Source organism: Acanthaster planci, linkage group LG02 (assembly GCF_054643075.1).
Source record: "Acanthaster planci isolate LZ-2023a linkage group LG02, COTS_SCS, whole genome shotgun sequence".
NCBI classification, from domain to species: domain Eukaryota; kingdom Metazoa; phylum Echinodermata; class Asteroidea; order Valvatida; family Acanthasteridae; genus Acanthaster; species Acanthaster planci.
This window is the reverse complement of record NC_141778.1, coordinates 29,567,131-29,590,933: the sequence shown is the minus strand read 5'-3', so window position 1 is coordinate 29,590,933 and position 23,803 is coordinate 29,567,131. Positions and strand designations below refer to the sequence as shown.

Genomic DNA, 23,803 nt, shown 5'->3' with positions numbered 1-23,803 from the left:
CTGCTCTTAATTAGGACCATGGAATCAAGACGGGAAAGGCATCTACAGTTACAAGAGGACAAAATTAGACACAAGATGAGACGCCCGTTTATTTCCCCGATACTGATCCAACTTTCTTCACTATCTCCTGCTCTCCCCATTACATCAACTCCTTCTTAAACACACGTCAGCCATTATTTTACTCACACCATGAAGCCCGCTAAAAAAACATAATTCAATCATACCAAAGCTCTCTTGCTTCAGTCAGTGGTACGAACTCAGCAACACGTGCTGTGCTGTGGCACAAGACAGCCAGAGACAAGCACTCGACTCCGACCAGACGCACGGGAAATCCGAAGACAGATCAAATATCAATCTGTTAACGAGAAGCTTTTCAGTCTGAGTTGTTAGAGCAAATCACAACTCTGTAATGCAGAAAGGAATACAAACAAACTAGACGAACAAAATTTCATGTTACGCAGAGTAAGAATTTTGGCGTGTGGTTTACGTCACGCCGTTGCTATAATTGTTAAAAAAATAGATACATTTCTGCAAGCATGCTTTCGAGTTTTTTTAAACCTCAAGCAAACTTTAATCAACCCCCAACTGTTCCACTGTCTTGTTTACAAAGCAAAGTCAGAAATGGATACAATGGTAATGTCGTTTTGCACACGAAAACGGCGTCGTAGACGACAGAGACTGCTCATGCCTGCCGGGATAGACGCCGTTGGCGTCCAATATTACAAAATAGCTTACTAACAAAAAAAAGGTTTTTATCACATAAAGTTTCGTATTAAAAGATATTAAACAGCCGATAGACTCACGTGAATACGGCGTGCAAAGTTAACACTTAATCCCGAAATAGAGATATTTCTACACGTGCCAAGTTACACATATTCACAGAACAGAGATATCTCTATTGTTAATAGAGATATCTCTAATAATTAATAATTAATACTGGATATCTCCATTGCGGAATAGAGATATCTCTATTAGGAATAGAGAGATCTGTATACGCGGCATAAATGTTAACTTTTTACGCTACACGTGGATGTGTCACGTTCTTTCACTTCAAGCGAGCTCTTTTTGGTAAGTTGCATAAGGCGGTCTTATGCAACTCGAGCAGTAGGTATGGTGCACGTGAGATCATGCTGAGCTTCGTACCAAGGCAGTGCTAGCTTGCCTAATGAGCTAGAAATGTACAGTGTACTTGTGTCTACGTTTTTTTGAACGTTTGTCTCTGATGCAGTGGCAAGAACTCCTCAAAGCTGGTGAAAATGCCTGGTAAATAAGTATACAATGCCCGCACTGTTAGCTAAATTTTCCCCACTTTCGGGCAGAATTGGCCAACAATTTAGACATTTGTTCAAATATTTGGATTATTTTATATCATTTTTGTTATATATTTGAAACAAAGTGGAACAATAATTTTAATTATTCTTGCAGCTGTGAACATGAGCACACGCTGCAAACGGAAGTCGGGAAAAATCAATGCATATCTGAACGTGCACTAGCAACGCTCTCAAAATAATGGACAAACAATGCCATCTAATCAGTCAGTCATTCCGTCCGTCCGTCTGTTTATAATTATGTCTCTCACAGTCTCATTATGCTAGTAGTGTACGTGTACAGTGGAAGTCGAATTTGTTTGGTCTATGACGGTCAGTCCGAGTAGCTGCTTGTCTTTTGATCAACCAAGACACAAATGCAACAAGGACCTGTTGGAAAAACTATAAATGAAGCAGAGAAATTTTTGAATTTTTAAAACTGGAGATAAAAACAAGCACAGGGCATAAACCAAACATAAAAAGGAACGTTTACGGTTTGATCAAATATCGCCCAGCATTATATAGGTTAAAATACCATGTTTGGCGGGTACGCAGATCGAAATGTACCTCAAGATGGGAACTAAAAGAATTTGAATTAAAGGACGGAGCACGTTCGCCTTTAATTGGAAAACTGAGTTGAAAATGAAAAATCCCCTTCCCTTCTAAACGCAATCAGTGTCTTCTCGTTCGCCACGATTGCGACTGTAGCGCTTATAGGCCTTCATCAAACTTAACGACCCCAGTGGGACGATGTCCGTGTTTGAAGTACGTCCCGGGCAGGTCCTCCTCATCAATAAAAGACGGCGTTCTCCGTGAAACTAAGTTGGCCAACAGATTATAAACACCGATTTGGCTATCTTGAGATCATGCCTCAGCGAAGTAGGAAAGGGGACATTGCTGCAAACGACCTTTCACCAATGACCTTTCACCAATATACTTTAAGAGTTTGGTCACCGTGCAGACAATGACTGACCATTTGCACGCAAAGTCACGTTTGAAAATCCTTTTCTTAGTAAAAAATTGATAAAGGTAGTTCGACCAACTATGTGAATATCTCATATCTCTTGATTTCCAAACAGAAAGCAACAAACCTCAACAGATTACATCATGTTGTTTATAAACAAACATTACCTAAGAGCATCGTCGATTTCTTTCCCTTGAAATGGTTCCATGGTCTAAAATAAAACACCAGCAACTGGACTCAAAGAAACTTTTCATTTGTACTATATGTTTTTTCAACAAAAGTTAAAAAATTAACTTCGGTATTTCACTGTCCACAAAGGAGACTTCTCGGTCTGAGCACGTTTAGTGTGTCACAGGTCTTACAGCGCATACAGAGCTTTCCCTGTTCACAATTCGCTGGACAAAGCAGGCATGGCTGGTACAAAGAGACATGTGACATTAATGCCATGTTCCACATTCACTTAGTTCAAATATCTCCACTCCAAACAAAGAATTTAAAGATAATAACTGCCATGGTGGAAATTAAATGGTCTCATATTCTGAAACTTGCAGGCCGGTATACGTGCGTTGACTTAGTTGTGCAAGATCACAGGAATCAACTCATTGTGTGTATTTCGCAACTTACACCCTTCTTCAATTGCAACAGACTCGAAGATTTGTTAAAAATTACCTCTGGAAGTATCGGGAAATGGCTCTGGTACAAAGGACTGTCAAAAAGCCGCCAGTTGGTAAAAACAGGCTAGGTCGAAAACATGTTTTTCGATAACAGATGGTTTATGAGTTCAAAGGTTTAAAACCGAGACTGGCATGAATTGCACGGTTGAAAAATCCCGAAATTTGATTTCACAAATAGCCTGAACACATTAATAAGTAACGTATCCGGTGTGCGCGCATACACATTCACAATAGAGAGTTTCGGCAGAAACCCCGCTGCGCGTTCCGTGAACGTGAAGTCGAGATTACGCTGCTGACGTCATCATTTCATGCGCACCAGTTTCGCGTTGTGATGGCCACGTACACGTTTAGACGTGAAGAGGAGCTGTTCCACGCATTGTGTTTATGTCGCTTTTAACATTTCTCTAGCATTTGTGTAAAAATACCAACTGGCAGAGATTTGGCTGACAGTTTAAGTGCTGTAAGTTGTTAGCATGTGCAAAAGAAAGAGAGTAAAAGTACAGAAATCATGCTTGACCATTCTCCCACAAGAATACTTATCGCCGAAACTAATTCTATGGCGCACCTCGTATAGTACGTGAACGTGTACCTGTTCTTTACGGGAACAGGCGCAAGTGGGACTTCTGCCGAAACTCTCTAATAACTCTCTCTATGAGAAACATGCGGTTACCATCCATGTCGGTATACGACTACAATACACAGCCAAGCTGGTGTACGGTTAAAGGCCCGCTTTAATTAAAGGCCTAGTCCGTTATCTTATGCATGATGTTTATTTGGGGCAGCAAATATAATTGCTGTAAAGAGGGATGCCATACAACTAACCTCATGAAATTTGAGCTCACTGAATGCTGTTTACTCCGAGAAAAAATTCTTGGATCTGTATTTCAAATCTAACGTTGCCGAGTCACGTTTTGAATTGCGCCAAAAATTCCTCGTCCGGGACACGCTCTCATTCGGCTCATTGCAGCTGCGTAATGTTGCGCACTCTACCGGCGAATCATGGCGACCGACCGCGCGTGGGTATCGTGTCCACACTTGCCACTAATGGCAATTCAAAATATGAATCTCCTTGGAGATGGCCCTCTTTCATTGCTCTCTTCTGAATGAAAGCTCGCCGGAAAGAATAAATCCATGCGAGCTTAGTTCCTTAACTGTCTTTAAATAAAAGCACGCTTTTTCAACAATAGTGTCCTCAGTGACTTTATGGGGAGTGGAGCTGCAAAATGTACCTTTAACGTAAGTGCGACACATGCCGTATCTAATCTAAAAAGCCTACACGATCCCTGGTAAGTGGCGGGAAAATCCCATTGTCACATTTCCCCGCGCAAACAAATCATCGTTGACCCACCGCAACAGAATGCACTTAGTTCGTCAATACGAAACGATAAGAGATTTTTTTTTGGGGGGGGGTGGTGACTGTCGTAGAACCGACAGAGAGGATTTGAGGGGGAATGAAGTGTTGGAGTGGTCCGATGGAGGGGACCACACAAGGCCAATCTTCCTGTGAATCGTAATCACAGAGTACCCGGCAAAATGTCTTGACCCCACTTCGCTTGGCTTTCCACGTGCGCCACACGTCGGGCTGATGACTACAAGTGTTGAGAATTTAATCAGCTGGTGACTTCCTACCTCAGTGCTGCAATGATGCCGTGGGGCGGTTTCAGCGAACTGAAACGCTTGCGGGCCACCGCACCCAGGCGGCCCGGGAGAGTTGTCAATAATTGATCGGCAACCCACCGATGTTTGGCTTAAAGGTCAGACAGGAAATCGGCAGGTTATCAAGTCTGCTAGGGCAGGGAAAAGCTTTGGAAATAAGCTGTAATAAGTGTATGCCGACGTGGTACTTTTTGCGCATACAGAGGATTCGGCATAATCGGCATTAAAAACGGCGCTTAGCGTTGGAACACATTTCTTAAGACGTAATTATTGTACCCAAGTTTTTAGCACGTTCTCCCATGATTCATGAAACGTTTAGACATTTACACCGAAATGCCTTAAGAAACTTGTTTAAATGCTACGCGGATTTCACAAAACTGTACGTGCGCCAAGGAAGAGCGTTAGGCATTTAAACACACTCCTAAACGCATTTCAATAAACACGCCGTGAGTTAAATGTTAACAAATGGGTACAAAAACTGCAGAAACTCTGACCGCAGTCTACTATTGTGGTGGAGGCAGAGGCACTGTCGTATGGGTGAAGCGCTTTGCCAAGAATAAAGAGATTCAGGTAATGTGGTTACAACACTTTAATGACATATTTCTCAAAGTTTGCCGCACTTGCCGCTCATCCCATGTTAACAATACACAAGTATTTGATTGTAAATGAATAAAGTCATCGTTCTTTACCAGTGCGGATCTCTGAGTGGAAACTAATCTTCCATGCAACAAATGAAGGAAGGAACGGGACGTTGTTTCCAGGGTACGATGGCTATCGGTGCATTACTTTCTAGAAATAAAAGAATTACTGTCGTTTTCCAAGTGGCCAAACAAAGTCACAACCTCCCATCGCAGTGTGCTAACGCTAGTGGGGTTGCGATGTTTAATGTAACCCACACGTATAAGCTTATATTGAGTAAAGATGGCAGCCCGAACAAATGTGCATCTGTTCGTGTTGATTCCGGTGGCAGATGTCTAATTTTGTTTGCACCCTTTCATTTCGCTTCCAAATTTTAATTGCAAGTTCCAAATCAGTCTATTAACATGTGAACGCCTGTGCGAACTCAACATGCACTTTGGGAATTTCTTTTGCAGTGCTACCAATGTGAACTGTCGACTTCTGCGTGAGGCCGTTCCTTGGTTTCCTCGGTAGGCGTTTACAGCCTCGGGCAATACTAGTTATGAGAGGAAAGCAATCTCGCAATAAAATTGCAAGGAACGGCCTCCGCTGAGATTAACACCACGGACACACTCCGATACTGACTGCAGGCCCGATTAAACACGTTCACCATTCCACTATCCATTAAAAAAGCCTTTCATTACTAAACCAAGCAGCAGTTCATGATGCGAAACCATCTCAGTCCTTCTGAGAAGGAATAAACGTCCTTTCTATTTTCATCCTGCGATGCACAATGTCGCTGGGCGCTGAAATTCCCAGATCTACACGAAAGCGAGCGATCCCTGGGCGCTGAAGACCAAAGGTAACATGCTGATTGAAAATCGGACATCGCATACGCAGAACGCTGTGTTGTTGAAGTTAAGTACGTGTTAGTCTGGTGTACGTTGACCTAAATGCCTCGACAATGGGTCCCGGTCCGATCGGTTTCTAACGCTGCTGCAATACACAGAAGCGGGCATTACAACCGGAGCACGGAGCGGATCGTGTGGATAGGCTCAACGAAAGCATTAGTACACGTGTTTGGCAGTCAATTTTCATTCTTAGTGTAAAATGCCCGCCCACGGTAGTCCGAATGTAACGCGAATACATCACGGAGGATAGGGTAATTGGGAATAGTTCTCCGAAATTTTCTGCCTGTGGAAGCAAGGGCCGGGGTTATTGAGCGCCAGCACGTGCGCAATTTACGCCCTGGTAAAGCCTGCCTCGCAATGCTTCATGCTCCGTCGTCATTCATCGCGTGCTTCCGCCTTATCGAGTACATGTAACGTCATCAAGCCTCATCCATACTTAAAAACTGGTTCAGTGTAGAAGTGTAGAATAAAAATTGACCAAGTAGCCAAACAAACTCCTACATTCAAGAGAAAACGAGATTATGTCAACATCAGACGCGAGCAGCGTGCTTATCATAACGCCAGCCGGCCCTGCACTCTTATCTTAAGTTGAGCGTTCAAAGTCCGATTTACGTCTCCAAATCGTCAAATATGGAACCGGTGTTGAGATGCAAATACAGATGGTGTACCGGGCAGTGCTCCGGTTGAGGCCAAACTAAACAATCTTCTAGTCGAAGAAGCTTTACGACAGGACAGCATAGGACGTCACGGCGTCTTGTGAAAGGCGCCTGTGCACAGCAAGGCTACATGATTCGCGAGAGCGCACTCTGGCTGTTTACAGTAATTTTCTGAGAACCTCATACGCAGATCCAGCTGGTACCGGTTACTCTTCTTTTTTCTAAAAATCGATCTGCGATAACATCCTACTCTGGTTCTCGGACCTGACAATTCTGATGTGTACAAACAGTAGGTCCAGTGGCCACCACTGAACAGCGAAACGAGGGATGTACTAATGTATAATGCCTGCAATGCAGCTCGAGAGTGTCCGTAAGGTGTTAATGTTGTGAAGCTGCGAGAGTCATGTGGGAGAAATCAAAGAAGATACACTGTCAACACTCACAGAACATGAATGACGGTTTCAAAAAAAAACCCGACGAGAACAGGTTCGGAAAAATTCAGAATTTTTTGGAAACGTACAAAACACCTCGTTAGCAGAGGACTTAGAGAATCTCCCAGCTTTTCGGTTCAGAAATATTTTCCCCCAAAAAACGTAGAGGAAATTTGGCGTAACTATAGTAACCCGACAAATTCCGTGTTAAGATCGTCCATGACGGTATACAGTCTGGCCAACGTGCATCGTTGTTAACCGAAATACTGGAACACAGACCGTGAATTAGATCTCAACCAACCGTGGAACTTCACCTGTTCAGTGACGGTCAACTGAAATAAAAAAAACTACACGTTTCTACCCATAGAGTCCATACGTTTCTCGCTTGGGTGGCAAGGTTGAACACTTGCCAGCACTAATTCATCGTGCCTACAAGATTCAAGACGCGCATTGCGAACATTACAGCAAGATAAACCTCATACCACTCGAACATCACCGAGCGATACGTTCTTTCGGAATAACATTCTTGCAACGTGGGGAGCTACAAGCTCTTGTAACAATTTGTACAAGCTAGCCATAAATTCCAGTATGTTATGCCTATAAACTGCCACCATAGCCTTTATTTTTAACGGAAAGCACGTGTATTTGTTGAGGGCATTTAAAGATCAAATGGATTATTTCATAGACAATATTCTTACGCTGAGGTTTGGTGAAATACCATAGACCTCAAGAGAAGCTGAGATTCAGATGAAGCAAATTTACATTGCACTATGAATTAATATCAGTTTATACCAATGAATATTTTTTGTTTTTGTGATTAAACGTGTCTTAACGCTATCAGCTACATTAAAAGGTCACACGGTCTTGCACCATTCATTCAATATATTACATAAAAATATAAATTCAGACAACGAGACTGAAAACGACTTCCCTTGAAACTATTTTTTTACGCATCAGCTGTCGTACACAGCTCGAAGCGAGACTTTAAGGTATGCGAGGAGACATAAAGACTGCAACGGCACCACAATCATGGTTGCACGCTCGCGCATTTGAGGTGCACGTGGGTTTGATATGCGCGTGCAATTTAACAACTTTCAGCACCTTTGACCAAGTTCAATCGTTCTATCAACGACAGTCAGTCAACCACTGGTCGATTTCATCTGGTACCCAGGCTACATTTTAAGCACTGCATACCAGGGAGAACCGACCAGTGGTCGATAAATGGTCACTGATCGAACTTGACCTTGCTAGTCCAACAGGCCTTTCACGACGTATATGACCTTCGCACGAGCGCCGTTAACGCCCCGGAAATTGCTTCCGATTTTGGTAGCCACCTCCGTGGGTTATCCTGCAATCGAGCAGGTCCAAGAGTGCCAACTATTCAGAAATGTTTGCATGCTGAACAATGTTCACACGGGCATACAGCTAAGAAAGTAAAAGAGACAATTGTTCCTAAAGAGGTTTTATTCGTGTGTTATAAAATAAACAATGAAGTGCTTAAAGCGATCATGTAATGGGTTTATGAATCACAGCTTACACAATGCCTTTCCAAAAATACTTCGTAGTAAATCGGAGATATTCCAACTTTTTTAATCTTATGCTGATAAAGTTTACCATATGAGCCAAAGTATGTTTTCATTCAAGCTAGAACAGTATCCAATACAATTTTTACACTTTATTACATTTTGTTGGGGTAGGCTCCATTCTGTACTTGGTTTTCATGTTAAAACAACAAGAATTGATTGCTATATTGTTCTGATGCGCCTTTGACAAGGAGTGCCTTGCAAGACAAAATCAAGATAGCGCCCTCGTGCAAACGTTGATAAAAGTACTTTCTAAATATTGAAAAACAGCAACATCAACAGCTACTAATCACTTCCAAAGAAAACAGGTATTTAGAGCTTATTTGTGTTGTAATGTTACATGAAATCAAGTTAGGCCGAATATCTATTGCATACTCCCTTTCGTTTTTGTTCAATGGAAAGACTGATTCTCATTCGGTGGCAGACTGAATCTTCCATTTCTTTTGGCTTTGCCTCGTGAAATAGAACACTCTGGGACCTCATGAAATTATTCATATACTTATATAAGCAGCCATTATGCAACAAAATTATCTCCGATGCCTTACAGAAAGTGGTAAGGAAATTCGTACGTACGGATAACTATTCCGTACGTACGGATTGCTAAATGGTATTTACGGATTAGTATGTTGCATTGCATGACTAAACTTCAGTTCACTTGGCCTGAGCGGGACCGAGAGGGGTACGATTTCCTCGCAACGGAGGCTCCTGTGGTAGGAACTCCACTTTGCTGGTACCCGAATGACAATGAGATACATGCGTTGCGTGCGCATCCGGCCCTATACCAACAAAACAACACTTCCCACCAACATGGCTCTTTTCAACCGATGAGGGGATACTTCTGCTCAAGATGGAATTTTGAATGCGACCAGTGCCTATAATTATTTACAAAACCGTACGTACAAAGTAGTAACCCGCAGGTACGAAGTAATAATAATCCGTACGTACGGATTAATTTTTCTTTTAAGATGTCCTACACTTCCACAAGAATCTTCTATTAGTACACAGAGAAAATTGACAGTAGAATGTGCTGTCCCAAAACAGCACGTTCTTTAATGCCAGTTGAATCTACTGTTATTTAGGCCTAACGTACATTTTTAACAGTGTTGTCTGGCCTCACATGGAATTTTCTTTACAGAACTGTAATTGAGGGATCCCAATTCGACGCTTTTAGCGTCGATCTGCGCATTTCCGCGTTTGAAAACGAGGATGTATGTGTCAGCTTAATTCGATCAGACGATTGAAAGTAAGGAGTCAAGACACAAAATACATAAAGGTATGTTAAATTCAGACTTTTCAGGCTGCAAATTTTTGTGGCAGAGTCTTTCAGGATGACTCGACATGCACAATCAAAAGAAAAAATAACGGCAATGTTACCGCGAACTAACGTACCTGCGATGGTCGTGTATCTTGTGCAGTGGGCGTGGTTTAAATTGAAGTGGCGTCACAGTTACGAACTGGATACTGCATGTACTGTGTCGACTCGGCGGGCGCGCGCGACGAAGTTCAACACAGTGAGCCTCGGTTTCGATATGCTCTATTTCGTAAAAGTTGGTTTGCTAAGAGAAATGCGTTCAATAAAACGTGATTAATTTCTTATCCGTGCTTTGGATGTAAAGGCTGTACATTAAAGTCGACAGAGATTGTTTGTCACGCGCGCAATTTCCAACTCTGTTGCCACGGAGAAATTTCCATCCTCCTTCCTCTTAAAATTAAGGCTGAGCGGCCTTGGCATTGTGGTAACACCGCAGGTAAATAACAGTCAGCCTAACCGTTGGAAGCGTCGGGGACAAATTGACGTCCGCATCATTGTAAGATCGAACTCATGTGGTCGTCAAGTGCGACCTGGCGCAGATTGATTCTCTGTTAATAACATTTTCCTTTTCCCCACACTGGAACTCGGAATGCCTGCCAAGAAACGCACCAATGGACGAGACAGACACGATAGTATTACATGAAATAGTCGACACCTCACTGCAATGTAGGTCGCAGGTTGAGAAACAGGGCAACAGGGAAATTGATTTGATTTCAGATAATTAGAACAGCCTTGCAGAATATTCACTGCCCAGCCGACACATCACGTTTAGGTCGACCGACTGACACAATGTGGCCGCTCATGAGTTTTTTTTTTCTTAAGGAAATGGAAATCCAAGGAAAGGAGCGGGCCGCGAAATTGCGAGTGGCGAGGCACGGACCGGAGCAGGTGAACACGCGGCGGGCACGCCAGTGGGCAAAATTACAAAACCCCGTTTGCCATTTCGGGTTATAAAACTTAAAAGGCTGGCGGAAGGGGGGGGGAGTGTTCCTTCCACAAGCTACTGGCCGGATAATGGCCGTTAAAAGGCATCATCGGCAAGAATCGACCCGCTTGCAGTTGCTATGGTGAGAAGCCTTTCAGAGCGGCGCCCTACATCCGAACGAATTAGCGCTAGAAGGAGGGGGATAACGTTATAATGCTACATTTTAATCCTAAAGGCCTCAAATATGTCCGACAATTAATCTTTAATTAATCTTTCAGTAATTCTAACTTGGGAGAGAAATTTTCAGAAATCGTCAGAAATTACTGAGAGCGAGCAATCTCACCACTTTTCACCTGTCTTCCCGCACTTTCACTCCGTAAATACCCACTGCAATCCTAAAGACGGGTACACAGAAACAATTTACCCTTTTGGCGGCTGGACGCAATATGTGCTGTAAACGCAGGGGAGGCGCAACAGTGACAGTTTACATCAGTGTTAAACTGATCTGCAGTGTGTTTTCACCCTCAGTCTACATCAACGTTCAGCCTGCACACACGGTACTGGGTTTGTTCCAAGTTGTTGGAGATGAATTAGGTTTTGTTCGATCTGGGTCGAACTCCCAGTAGGCCTTGTGTCGACTCTGGCTTGACTCGCGGGTCGACTTTGGCTGGCAGTGCGAGAAGTATAAAGAAATGTGTCCGGATTTGATATAGGGTATTACTTTCCACAGATCTCTTCATCTCTGGTGGGACTTCAGACACAGGTATACGATAACCCGTGCGGAATTGGCGGCCGACGCCATGCGCCAAAGGATCTCATCCAATTTCGCGGTATTCATGCCGACCGTTTCCGTTCAAACGTTTAACATTTTCTCATCAGGGAAAGTTGTGGAATCTCAAATTACCCGGAATGCATATCAGTCGTAAGCAAGGCAGACAGTTCCGCTTCGGCAATGTTTTCCGTTTACTGCAGTCATACAGGCCCCAGAGGGAGGCTTTAACCCAACCAAAAGCCGCTGCCGATTCTTTCAGACCTTTCTTGAAATCGGCGATGCGATATTGTCTTCTCGCCCACGGGGCCCCAGACTAATTGGCGGTAGTCTTAAAATCACGCGTGAGGTTAAAGGGACACGTTCCATCGTAATGTAGGTTTCACGCAAAGAGAAAAAAAAAACAGATTTCTTTTCACCTTTTCTTTTCTTCGGTTCACCTTTACTGTCCTTTTGACTCTGAGCGCATTCTGCATCCTTCAATGAATCATGCCATTAAGCTGCAAGACACTTGGAGCTGCGTACAGTTTTCCACAAGGGAAAGAAAGCTTGTGATGCACGTCGATAAGATGAGCGTGCATCACAAATACGGCTACGGAGTTGAGTGTCAAAAAATTTTGCCGAGGTGAAGCCTTGCTTTGTTGAATGTTCCCTGCGTGACTGAATAAGTGGTCCACCCACAGGGCTCGAGGGATTCAGCCCCACAAGGACTTTTAAGCTATTGGATGGTAAATCCCTACGAAAACAGACATAAACAAGCCTTTAGATTAATCCACAGAGAATCCATTACTGTGGTGACATTACACTCTCACACGTGCGTAAAATTGAAAGTGCGCCAGTCTGCAAGTGGCTGCAAGCTATCATGAAGAGGCATAAGACGCGTGTTTACCACCCGCGCACGGAAAGTGTCATCAAATGCCAGACAACACTTTATTCCAGACTGTTTTTATGGCCACAGGTTTTAACCGTGAAAGCGAACATCAAGACAGTATCCTGGCCTTTAAAACAATTTCACATCTATGAGTCACTGTGAGATATTATCTGTGTCAGCTCTAGTCAGCTGCAAACCCTGGACATGTCATTGAACTGAATATAGCACATATTTGACGAGTATCTGTCTACTCTCGAGTTTGAAAGAAGCTTTACTTCATGCAGCACATATGAAATTGACAAATGAACATGAAACCAGCTCAAATGACAACTACCTGCAAGAGAAAGCGGTCCTTGCTCAGCTCTGTGGAGATTCCGACATTCGCGGAGCAGTAACGGAACCTACGTGAATAAGTAATTGACGAACAAGCCGTCGAAAAGGCTGAGCTAACCGTCCAATTGATGAGATCAAGCGACTAAATTCGGAGGAAAACATTGGGGTTTTGAAGGGGCTCAATGCCGCTCTGACCTAAGAACAATTCTTGCGTCTTTATCCAAATGCATTTCGGAATTTTGAAACCGAAACACAACAACGGTCGGTCAGGTCTCTGTTTGGATGTCTGATTAACCTTTAACCCAGTGGAAGGGGGGGGGGGCTGTAAGAGTCCACCACGTTTGTCACGCTAAAATCAGCTAGTCGTGCAGCCTGGAATGAGTGGTTGCCGCAGCGTGACAGAAATATCGTCTGTGTTAGAGTAGTTGGAAATGAAGTCGATTTTCTCACAACATGTCTTCTCTCGTGTAACATTGTCACTGATCTAAATGCCCGTAATGAATGCCTCTCGCTCCGACATATCAGATAATGATGTCGGGACTGCAAGGGCTGGGCCTACAGAGCGATAGGCAAATATTTACCAGCATTCTGGAGAAAAAGCGTCTGTCAACCGTGTATGGGGGTTCGGGTGAGCGAACTAAGGTGGTTTATCATCGGCGTTTAATATTGCCACAGTCGGGTAACATTGTGCCGTAGACGCGACGGTATACGTAGTGCACCAAGGTAAGAGAGACGACAGTTGTATCGCCGCTGCTAAAATGAGACGGTAATCGATGAAGGATTTCACTCGTCCTTTTGCTAATGGACGATCACTTGATGTTCTCTTCTCAAGTGGCAAAAGCTGAGTAGAAGTGAAGGATGGCTAGACTGATACAAGGACGTTCTTATTCTGAATGATAATGTATACGTTTGTGCAGCATTTATTTCTATATGACAACAAACCACCTGTGTTTTTCTTTAAATCAGAATAACAGCCGGTGCCACTCTCATTGAAGCCGTGAATTGAATTTCACAGGTTTAAAATCGAATACCACGATTGACTGACTTCTTTTTTTCTTTTTTTTTTACTGAATGAATTTAATTATAATATTCTAAACTGGCGGTCTCAGGGTAGCTTCCCCGTGTACCAGATATTGTTTGTTTTGGATTTCGAAATGGGTGTTAGGAAAATTTCAGGATTTTTATCGGGACAATTATTGGTTCGTACGTTCCTTCCAAACTACCGGGAAATATTAATAAATTGCGTGCTCGGAATTCGCGCCAGATTTTGTTAGATCTCGTTTACATTTGTACAGTTTTCGTGACAAGTTTGTGTTGATCCGCCCAGATTGGCGTTTGGTACAAGACAATTGAAAGGTGCTCCTTAGGTTACATTGCTGACAACAGACTACAGAGGAACTCTAATAAGGAAGTCAAGTCAGTTTGGAAAAAAATAATTGTTTCCATAAAAATAATCTTAAAAACCAATTTAAATAGACAACTGCATAATGTGTAAGCTAGAAATTACCACAGTTTTGCTACCACGATTACACTTTACGGTACATTATCGCACTGGGTTATACACACGTACTTCATTTAAAGGCAAGAAGTTGAAGGATGTTTTAAAGGTACAAGAAAGCGTCTAACTTAACGTTACCAACACGAATGACAGCACGTCAGGAGAGTTGAGTGACGTTCAACGTGCCATCGACCGCCGCCAGCGTGGTTCACATGCGGGATTCGGCTTTCGTCGTCATAGTCCCACTGCGTCCAGTGCTGCCCGGGTGGGAGTTGTCGCTGGCCTTGTGCCTCGGGCGGCACCTGGCAGGCAGGAAGGCAATCTGGAAGGCCTCCCGGTACCGGCTGCTCAGCACCGTGTAAATGACGGGGTTGACGATAGAGTTGAAGTAGGAGGCCACCCGGGCGACGTAGGTCAGGCTCTGCCGCACATCGTACGGGAGGATAAACTGATCGTCACGGAACATTGCGATCAGGCGGAAGAGGGACATGATCTCGAAGGGGGCCAGCAGGGCAAAGAGCGCCACGCCGTTGATGACCAGCATCCGAGCCACCTGGTTGCGCGTGGAAGCGTCTCTACTCTTCCGGTGGTTGGATTGCTGTGTCCGTCGGAGGGACTGGTCCAAGCCCTGGATGATTTTAAAGTAAAGCAGCGTGTTGGCAACAAGGGAGATGAAGAACGGGGCCGTTTGGGCCGCGAAGGAGTACTTATCGGCCCAGTCATTTGCCGAAATACAGAGCAATCGCTCATCGGGCCACCTGGCGTATAGGGGACTCGAGGGCCAGTCGATACACTCGATCGTCACACTATCAAAGCTGAACAGCAGCGAGGCGGACACGATACCGGACAACACCGTGGAGGCGGCCACGTTAGCGGCGACCCTTACCTTTGTGTCCCGCCGTCGGTGGGGCCGGCACACGCCGTTGAACCTCTCCCACGACACCAGGGTGATGAAGCACAGGGAGGCAAAATAGGAGGTGTTAACCATGAACTGGTTGAGCTGGCAGCCTGCGAGACCCAGCGGGTTGTCGTCCCCGGAGATAGGCGACTTGACGTAACACAAGAGCTTACTCCCGATGGCGAAGACCAGGAAAATAATGTCGGCCACGGACAGACCCACCAGGTAGCAGTTGGTCACGGTCCGCATGCGGGGGAGCCGGAGCACAACGTACATGAAGGCAGCGTTGTCCAGGACACCTACTACCAGTATGATGGGGAGGAACACTGTCAAGTACAGGACGTCTCCCTGGCTGTAGGTGAAATACTCCACCTCCTCCGGTGAGGTTAGGTTAAAAAAAAACTCGCAGATCGGTTGCTCCGTGTCCTCAGCCGGCGCAAGATCCGTCACACCGGCCAGACCTCCGCCGGTCGTCCCTGCGAGGCTCCTTTGATAGGCGGTCATCGTTTAATATCGACAGCAAACAGGGCGGATACGAGCATTATAAACGCAGGACTACAATTGTATTGATGATGTGTGAGATGCCCGCTTTATATAGATTCAGCTGTAAATCGTTTACCATGCTCCTGTTTTTGTTTTTTTTCTCCAAAACGTTCAGGTCCTACAGTGGAAAAATGAATTACGATGGTATGATTGCCTGGCTGAATGTAATAACATCAAAACCACCAAGCATAATCCCGAATTTCAAATTATCCAGCGATAATTCAACGCCCGCGATCAATGGCATGCAAAGAGTCTTACGACGACTTTCTGTCACAGCATATCGGTACGTGCAATCGAGACAGAAGTCAGTCCGAACTTACATCGACACGGTCTAGTTGATGTCTCCGGCGAAAGTCCAACCTAGCGCCCCCGTTTCATGCACGGAATGATCGCTCACAGGAAACCGTGCACTGTTTTATCGCAGGCACAGCCCGCACCCTGATTGGCTGGAAATGGGCCGACGTCAGACGCTTATGAATACGGAAGAGCAACCACCCAATAGGAGCACGTACAGTCAGGTAGGGCGTTGAGAGAGCTATACATGTATTGTCATTTAACGCGTCTCCGCGTGAAAGGTCCTTGTTTTAACCAATTGAAGAATTAGCGTTTTTAAAGACCAATCGGGTAACATCAAACACACAAATCCATTTTGAATAGACCATTTCTCAAAAAAGGAGGTTTTGATCATCTCTCAGTGGACGCTAGAAAGGAGAGAATTAAATAGAAAATAACGTTCAAAAGAGGTCCTCTCCCAAGTTTTGGGGCTTCCTGAGAGCCACGAAAAAAGGAGTTTGCCCTTCACCGGCATGATCCAATATTAATGTGTTATATCATCTTGCACCATCTCCCACCTGTTTTGACTGGAGACGACGGACTGAAGTAAGTCCGGGGTTTACAAGAAAGGGGTCTTTTTTTGAATGTCCAATTTGGGGAAAGCTTCAGAACAGCTGATTCAGTACAGATTAACTTTTATGAAATTGAAGCTCAAGCCATTACGCGCGCTGCGAAATAGACCTCTTCACTAATAAATTCATAATTATGCGCGCATGCGCACAAATGGCCTTGGCGGCAAGAAGTGTGAGCGGGCCATTGAAAATGTACAGGGGTGCGACTTCGATAATCATTTTCTCTCAGGTTTTCTGACTTTGTTAGGTTTTCACGAAAAAATGCCATTAAATCGTTTTCGCTATTAGTTTCTAATTTAGGTGGAATTTTTAGCGCTCTGTAAAAAGATTACAAAACCGTAATTTTTCCTGTGCGCACGAGATCGTCGTTTCTTAGTATGGCCCCTTTCCATCACAAAAAGTATAAACTACATCGTTAGTGTTCTTTAGGAAGCAAATGCGTTTGGTTTGGTCGAATCCTGCTGCTTGACATTGCCAGTGATAACTAACCTTACGCCGGCATGGATGATTCCAATTTAATCGACACGGCACTTGCACAGACAGACATTTCCGCCTGACATTGTTGACTTAAAACTTAAAATTACCGTAAAACATGCCAAACGTTTGATCTGCAAAGCTCCACTGAGCGTGTTTGGTAATTAATAATGATGACAGCCGCTTTGATTTCTCAACAAGCAATTTTTTCCATCCGGCCAAGTGATGTTAGTACAAAATACGAGTGATATCGATTTTTAGAAGTCAGCTTTGAATCACTCAATGATTCTTTCTGCACAGCTAGCAAGGGCGTCACGTGCCCAATGCGTGTCCGTGTGCATTACTTTAAAAATCCCGAAGTAAACAACATTTTGCGTGCTCTCGAGACAATGAATCAATCCAACCTGAAGAGCATGTCGCAGTCGCTGACGCTTAAATGGCATTGACGGCTGCGCAATTACTCTCTAAAATTCATGTATTATTGATTGGCTCGGCGTGTTGTTTCACCTTGACCGGACGCCCTGCAAGAAGAGCATTGATTCGAGAAGGCAGGTCTAGCGCTTGCAGTAGATTCATTCCGTCACTGGCTCATATGTGACCATGAACTCAATGCTGTCCTTCGACTGCGACGGAGACTAATTTTGCAGGAAAAATGTTCGATGGTTCTTAAAGTGGGGACCGGCAATACCATTCAATATTTTATCGTTGAGTGGCCATTCTGTCTTATTCAAACAGGGTAAAATGGAGACTGGTCAAATAGCTCTTACGGAACGTCGTGTAGCCTTTCAAAACTTGGACCCCAAAGAAGCCTAATATCTCATATTCAATTAGCTTTGTCTGCCATTTCTAAATTCGATTCCTCTCTACCGGCTGATGACAATATGTTCCATTTTGAATTTGCTCACTAGTGTCGGCCATGTTGGCCATTGTAGGGGACAATGCAGTAGGAATGCGAATGTTCTCGAAAATCCAAGTCAATTCGGCAGTATTGGAAATTGGCAAGTGCAAAATGCGTCTTTTCAACGGCGAAGAGAGGTCTCATTCAAATGTTACACTCCCAGGGGGCATTAATTTCAAACCAGGATGTTTGGGATTGCAAGCATGCTCTTTGCCTTGCAGCGTCGAATGGCATTTCGGCTTAAACCCGTATGATTGCTTTTTGTCTTTTTCAGTCGTCTAAGATCTGCAGAGAGAGTATCCAGTTTTGTCTCCTGGAGCAGAGTATCGTGCATTAAGACTAAGACTGACCACTCGAGTCCAAGCGCTGCCGTATTTTCCGAGGAGAACAGTCCCCATAAACTTGAATTTCCAGATTTTGAGGAAGTATTCCCCAGTGGGACTATTTGCTATTACGCCAGTATTCCCAGGTCACATTGCTTAAAGGAACGCGCCGAGTACAGTATATGTACATATCATTGCGCTTCCTTTGGTTTACAAAGAACAACACTCTCCTCTTGTCTAAGCACAGATAGGCCCATTTTAAACAGCCATCGCTGCTGAAAAGTACCTGTTACAAACACCGTTCGTATCTTTCTGCTCCTGGGCTCAGAAAAATGTGTGTAACAAAGGCACACGGAAAAAACACCTTAAATCTTGAAGCCCTTGTGGGCTATAATTTCAAGTTGGGTTTACCGCGCAATTTCCAACTAAAGACTTCAACCATGGAAAAAAATGTCCTCTGTCGTTGAAGAGGGCCAAGGTGACTCACAATGGCATCGTGCCCTGAAAGACATGGAACAAAGGCGAGCTACCCGTGCTTTGCACGAATGATTAGGAACCACGTTCAATTAAAAATGTTTCAAGTTTATTTTGCATGCTATTACAGATGGCACCTACGTTGGAAAATATTCATATTTAAGTATTTTCAGGTGCGAGTCTCCGACTGTCAAGTCTTTAGAGAAAGACGAAATCTCAGGTGGGGATGTCATGACACCGATCAACAGCAATACAAGGTAATGGAACTCGCATCACACTAACACTAACGAGCGAATGTAGTTGGAAATACTAGCCACCGCAAGAGCGGGAAAAGAGCCGATTCCGTAACGGTGGCTCACCTGTAGTCCATCCGCAGAATTTCATTTTGAAGGGGGGGTATAATTTCCCAACCGTGTTAAATGACGATAATAATGGTCACTGTTGAGTGCACGCTCTCGTTCAGTTTCGTCTCTGCTTGTAACCAGAGGACTTTCCAAAAACTTCGCCAAAATGGAGCACACAGGGACCCAAAGGAAAAAGATGTGATCAAGGAAACAGGATGCACGTAGAGTGTCCCTTGAGAATTTCAAAGGCAGAAATGAAGTCGAGTTTTCGAGTACCATTCAACGGCCTTTTGGAGTCTTCGGTCAGCAGGGGGCTGGCCGGCTAATTGTGCCAAGGCTAGCCCGCTACCCTTGGTTCCGGCAGGTGCGTGAATTGCCAATTAGAACTCTCCGCTTGTTAAATGAAAATTGGTACCGTCGAGATGGGTACTTAGCAGACACTCGCGGAGTACGAACCTACCCGTTAGTAATTGGAAAACTGCAGATATATTCCGCATGATTGTCTGCCCGTGGGAGTTTAAAGAAAAAAATGTGACAGTGACTACACGGTAGCTCTGTTTTAAAGAACTGATATCAAAGACTTCCCCCAGTAGAATACACCAACAACACCCATGTGTCCTGTTGACCCTTAAATTTCAATGTCGACAATATAGGTACGCATTGGGATTTCTTCATAATCATGTGAATTTTGACATACATGAGCAAAACAATGACGTCATCTTGGCGGAAAATGCCTACCGACGAAAACTAAGAAAGGTATCAAAAATGTGCGTTTTATAGTTCCATTGCCTACTTAAACCATGCATGACAGGCAGCTATTTGGCAAACTGTATGTAAAACTGCTTTTTTACGCACTGCGAGCTAATTTTTTTGTTTTTCTAAAATCAGTTGTGAAAGTGCCTTTGTCACACAGCGGTACAAACGTTTCAAATGTTTGAAAATGGCCGGGCACCCCTCTGCCGAGGATGCACATAATTATATCTTGCCAGTCTAGAAAATGACGTTTCATCAAGAACCCTTCACCAAGAACCCTAGCTGCGCCATGGAAATGTATATGACTACAGTAGCTGGTTTGAATGTGCACGACGGACGAGTTATCAGGCGAAACACCACAGTTCCTCCTCAACAAACACGTCATGTATGATTACGGGTAAGCCTAATGTAATCCTTACGCTGAGAAAAGTCGCATATAGAAAACAAGATAGGGCACACGACAGAGATGGATTTCTGATCAAGCTGTATTGCGGTTGTTACATGTAATTCTCGTTTTTTTTGTTTTTTTTTGTAAATCAAATGCCACAAATAAGACTCAAATGACACACCGTGGCCAAATAAACGAGCGCACGCTTTGCGCGGGGAATATGTCGGTAATTGGATTAGATTTTCAACCGCGTCCAAATATTGGCCAGGCAGCGTCAGCCGAGGGAAGGAAGAAGAGGTATAATGAACGGGTTTAAACGAGATTTAACGAGGTTTGACAGGAGGCTCTCCGGGCCAACCGTCGACCATGACCGTCTCCTGTTTGTACAAATGAACTTCGTGAGATTAAGGGAGGAAACCAATAATTCACAAGAGTGCAATTTGGGCGAGAGATTGCCCTTTTTGCAGGTTAATTTGCCACGCGGGATGTGCAGGAGACGAAAAACTGAAAAAAATGAAAGAAAATTGTGGGGTGATTGGAGATGATGGAGAATGTCTTCCTCGCAGCGCTAAGGAAGAGACATAAATTGTTTACCGATGATTTGTGACAACTGACCTAAAAAGAGAAAGAGAGAATAGAGTAGGGCACAGAAACTGAAAAAATAGCTGGAGGACAGGAGAGATGCTGCGGGCAGCGGTAATGAGCAATTCCCAGGCAAAATACCTCACAAAACAAGGCTACGTGCAGGTGGAAACTTTGAAAACCCGTGGGTGTTTAAAATTACGTGGGCACTACGACTGGTGGGCAGCAGGTGGGCTAATGTAGAGACGCGACAGACAACATATCATGGGCCATAGAGTGAATAGCAGCCTGGATTCGACACGACAATCCGAAGAAACTTTTGACGGCTTCAATTCGCGCGTAGAATTCGAAGTAACTCCTACGGAACGCTATGGGAGCAACAAATGTTTTGTTTTTGTTCAACCTCCGAGGCGACTGGTCTTTAATCGCCGGCTTTGCCTCTCTGCACCCATCGAACAGAGCCAATCTGCTATTCTGCTGCGGGGCTAGAACGTCTTTGATCACTGGGAGAGGGGGCCAGGATACTGTGGCTTACGGCGAATACATTCTGGCACGTGTTGATTTGATGAGGAAAACCAATGTTTGAAATATACCTGGCAAGCAAAGTTTGCTGTTAAAACGACAGGTACAAGCACCCCATTGTCGATTATACGAGATTAATACAATTTATATGTAGATAAAACCGACAATTCTTTTCTTCGCCTATCCTTTCCTCTCTTTTACTGTAGGCCAGCGTATTAAAGTTTTTCCTAGGAATGTGAATGTCATGAAATGGGCGTATCTTAACCGTTGCGCATGTTTTTTTCATCTACGAAGGTTGGGGGCAATTATAATAAATCGGGTACATGAACTTTTTTAGTATAAGACACAACAAAACTGCTTTTCTGGCCGACGTGCAAGGTAGCTCTGTTAGAAGAGCGTTTACTTAGAACCTACAAGCCAAGGGGTTGAATCTACAGGTAGTTTTTTTTTCTTGGTGGGGAATTAGTTGGTTGGACGATGTTTTTATAGTAGGAAAGCAAAGCCCGACATTTACCTTAGTACTTAAGTTTCTAAATGTTCACTCACCTCATCGAGCTGGCAGTTAACCACGCCCATATAAGATAATCACCCCTAACCTTTCCAGGAAAAAAAAAATTACGCCTCCGGCCAGCGCACACTCGGGTTGTCATTAATCTGCTCAGTATATTCACAAAGACAAAAAGGGGTATAGCCGTTTCACAGATTATTCAAACTAGCGCTGCATATCAAACTGTTCTTCTATTGTGGGATGTTCATATTGAAGCTATTCCTGAAGGACGATATTACATGTCCAAGCATTAAAAAACAAGTATGTACGCGCATGCAAAAGTGTGCATGGATTGGTTCACCGGGCACAGCAGTGCGTTAGGAATAGAATTGCGATGTTGGGCTCAAATTCCGATCGTAATCGGACACCTTTTGGGCCCGACGCACAGAATGCCAAGACGAAATAAACCCATTTGGTTTGTTTTCCGTCGGTGTTTTTAATTTCCCCCAGAATGATGTTTTTCTTCGCCGAATACTGGGGTATTATGACTCTGCCGGCCTGTCCATCTGCTTCCGTCGCTGGTAAACGACGCCTGTTAGAAATATTGAGAGGAAGGCTGTACTGTATCAATAAACACGCAGCCAATGCGCGGAACCACTGCTTGGCGTAAACACGATATATCACAGAAACGGTTTTTCTAAAAGGGATTACAATCTAGGTTACGTTGAACCTTTTGTGTGTGAGCAAATACAAACGAGAAATCTTTGTTAAAAATCATTGTGAGTTTTGAGGAAAACAGTGTCGTCTTTTTCAGTCTTTTAGAAACCATAAATTCACAGAATTAAAAAGAATGATTGAAACGGAACAACATCTTTAGGTCAAATGGAAATATTGAAGCCAAGGACTGTTTCAAGGATACAGTACTGCTTCTTGGATGCGTTTGATAGTAACATGATTTTCTTTCGGTTAAAAATGTACGTGCACCTCCTGCAAAAGCCTGTACCCCCAAACCAATGAAAAATATTTTTTTTAATGGTCCATACAACTACTGAGCACAACTCAAAACATAAGTGCCGTCTGGTAATGACAAGAATACTAAGGCGCTACACCCGAATAACTTACGTAGCCGCCTCATTATTGATGAGAAAATGTAATCTGTAACTTGTCCATTAGACATGTATAATGTGGGCATGATGAATCATGTGATGGGCCGATGGGCCGATGGGCCACTGGCAAAATGAACCCAACGAAAGAAGATTGCACCCCTGGGGAGCTAAATAATCTCCGGCCGCTCCCACGCTAATGTGCGTCTCAGTGTAGCAATAATGATCTTTGTTATTCCGGGTTGCGTCTGCTTGGAATTTCAAATTCGCTAATCGCTTGGCGGAACCGCAACTCTGCAGGTCCCCGAATTATGCCACGTGTTTGTGTCGACAGCGTTCATCGAGATGGCATTATAAAGCGACCAGAACTTGCCCCGTGAGATTCTGCTTGCATCCAAATAATAAAAGTTAGAAGATGGATTCTTTAGACGAACAAAATGTCCCCGACATCTCTACAAATGAAAACAAATGTAGACCCCCAAGGCCTGATTGACCTCAGGGGAAATTCTGACTGACGAGGACGTGACCCAAAACGTTGTTAAAGACATAAACTTCTTATTACTTCCCTGCCGCCCTATCTTCTGCCCAAACTCGCTGAAGA

At 44.0% G+C, this 23,803-nt stretch overlaps 1 protein-coding gene across 1 annotated transcript; it reads right to left on the bottom strand.

Moving 5' to 3' along the window:
- Positions 1 to 8,169: 8,169 nt before the first annotated feature.
- On the bottom strand, positions 8,170 to 16,362 carry LOC110977190 (neuropeptides capa receptor-like). Its single transcript, XM_022231091.2, has one exon. The coding sequence runs from the start codon at positions 15,908 to 15,910 to the stop codon at positions 14,717 to 14,719; it is 1,194 nt and encodes a 397-aa protein (XP_022086783.1). The 5' UTR covers positions 15,911 to 16,362; the 3' UTR covers positions 8,170 to 14,716.
- Between the last annotated feature and the right edge of the window lie 7,441 nt (positions 16,363 to 23,803).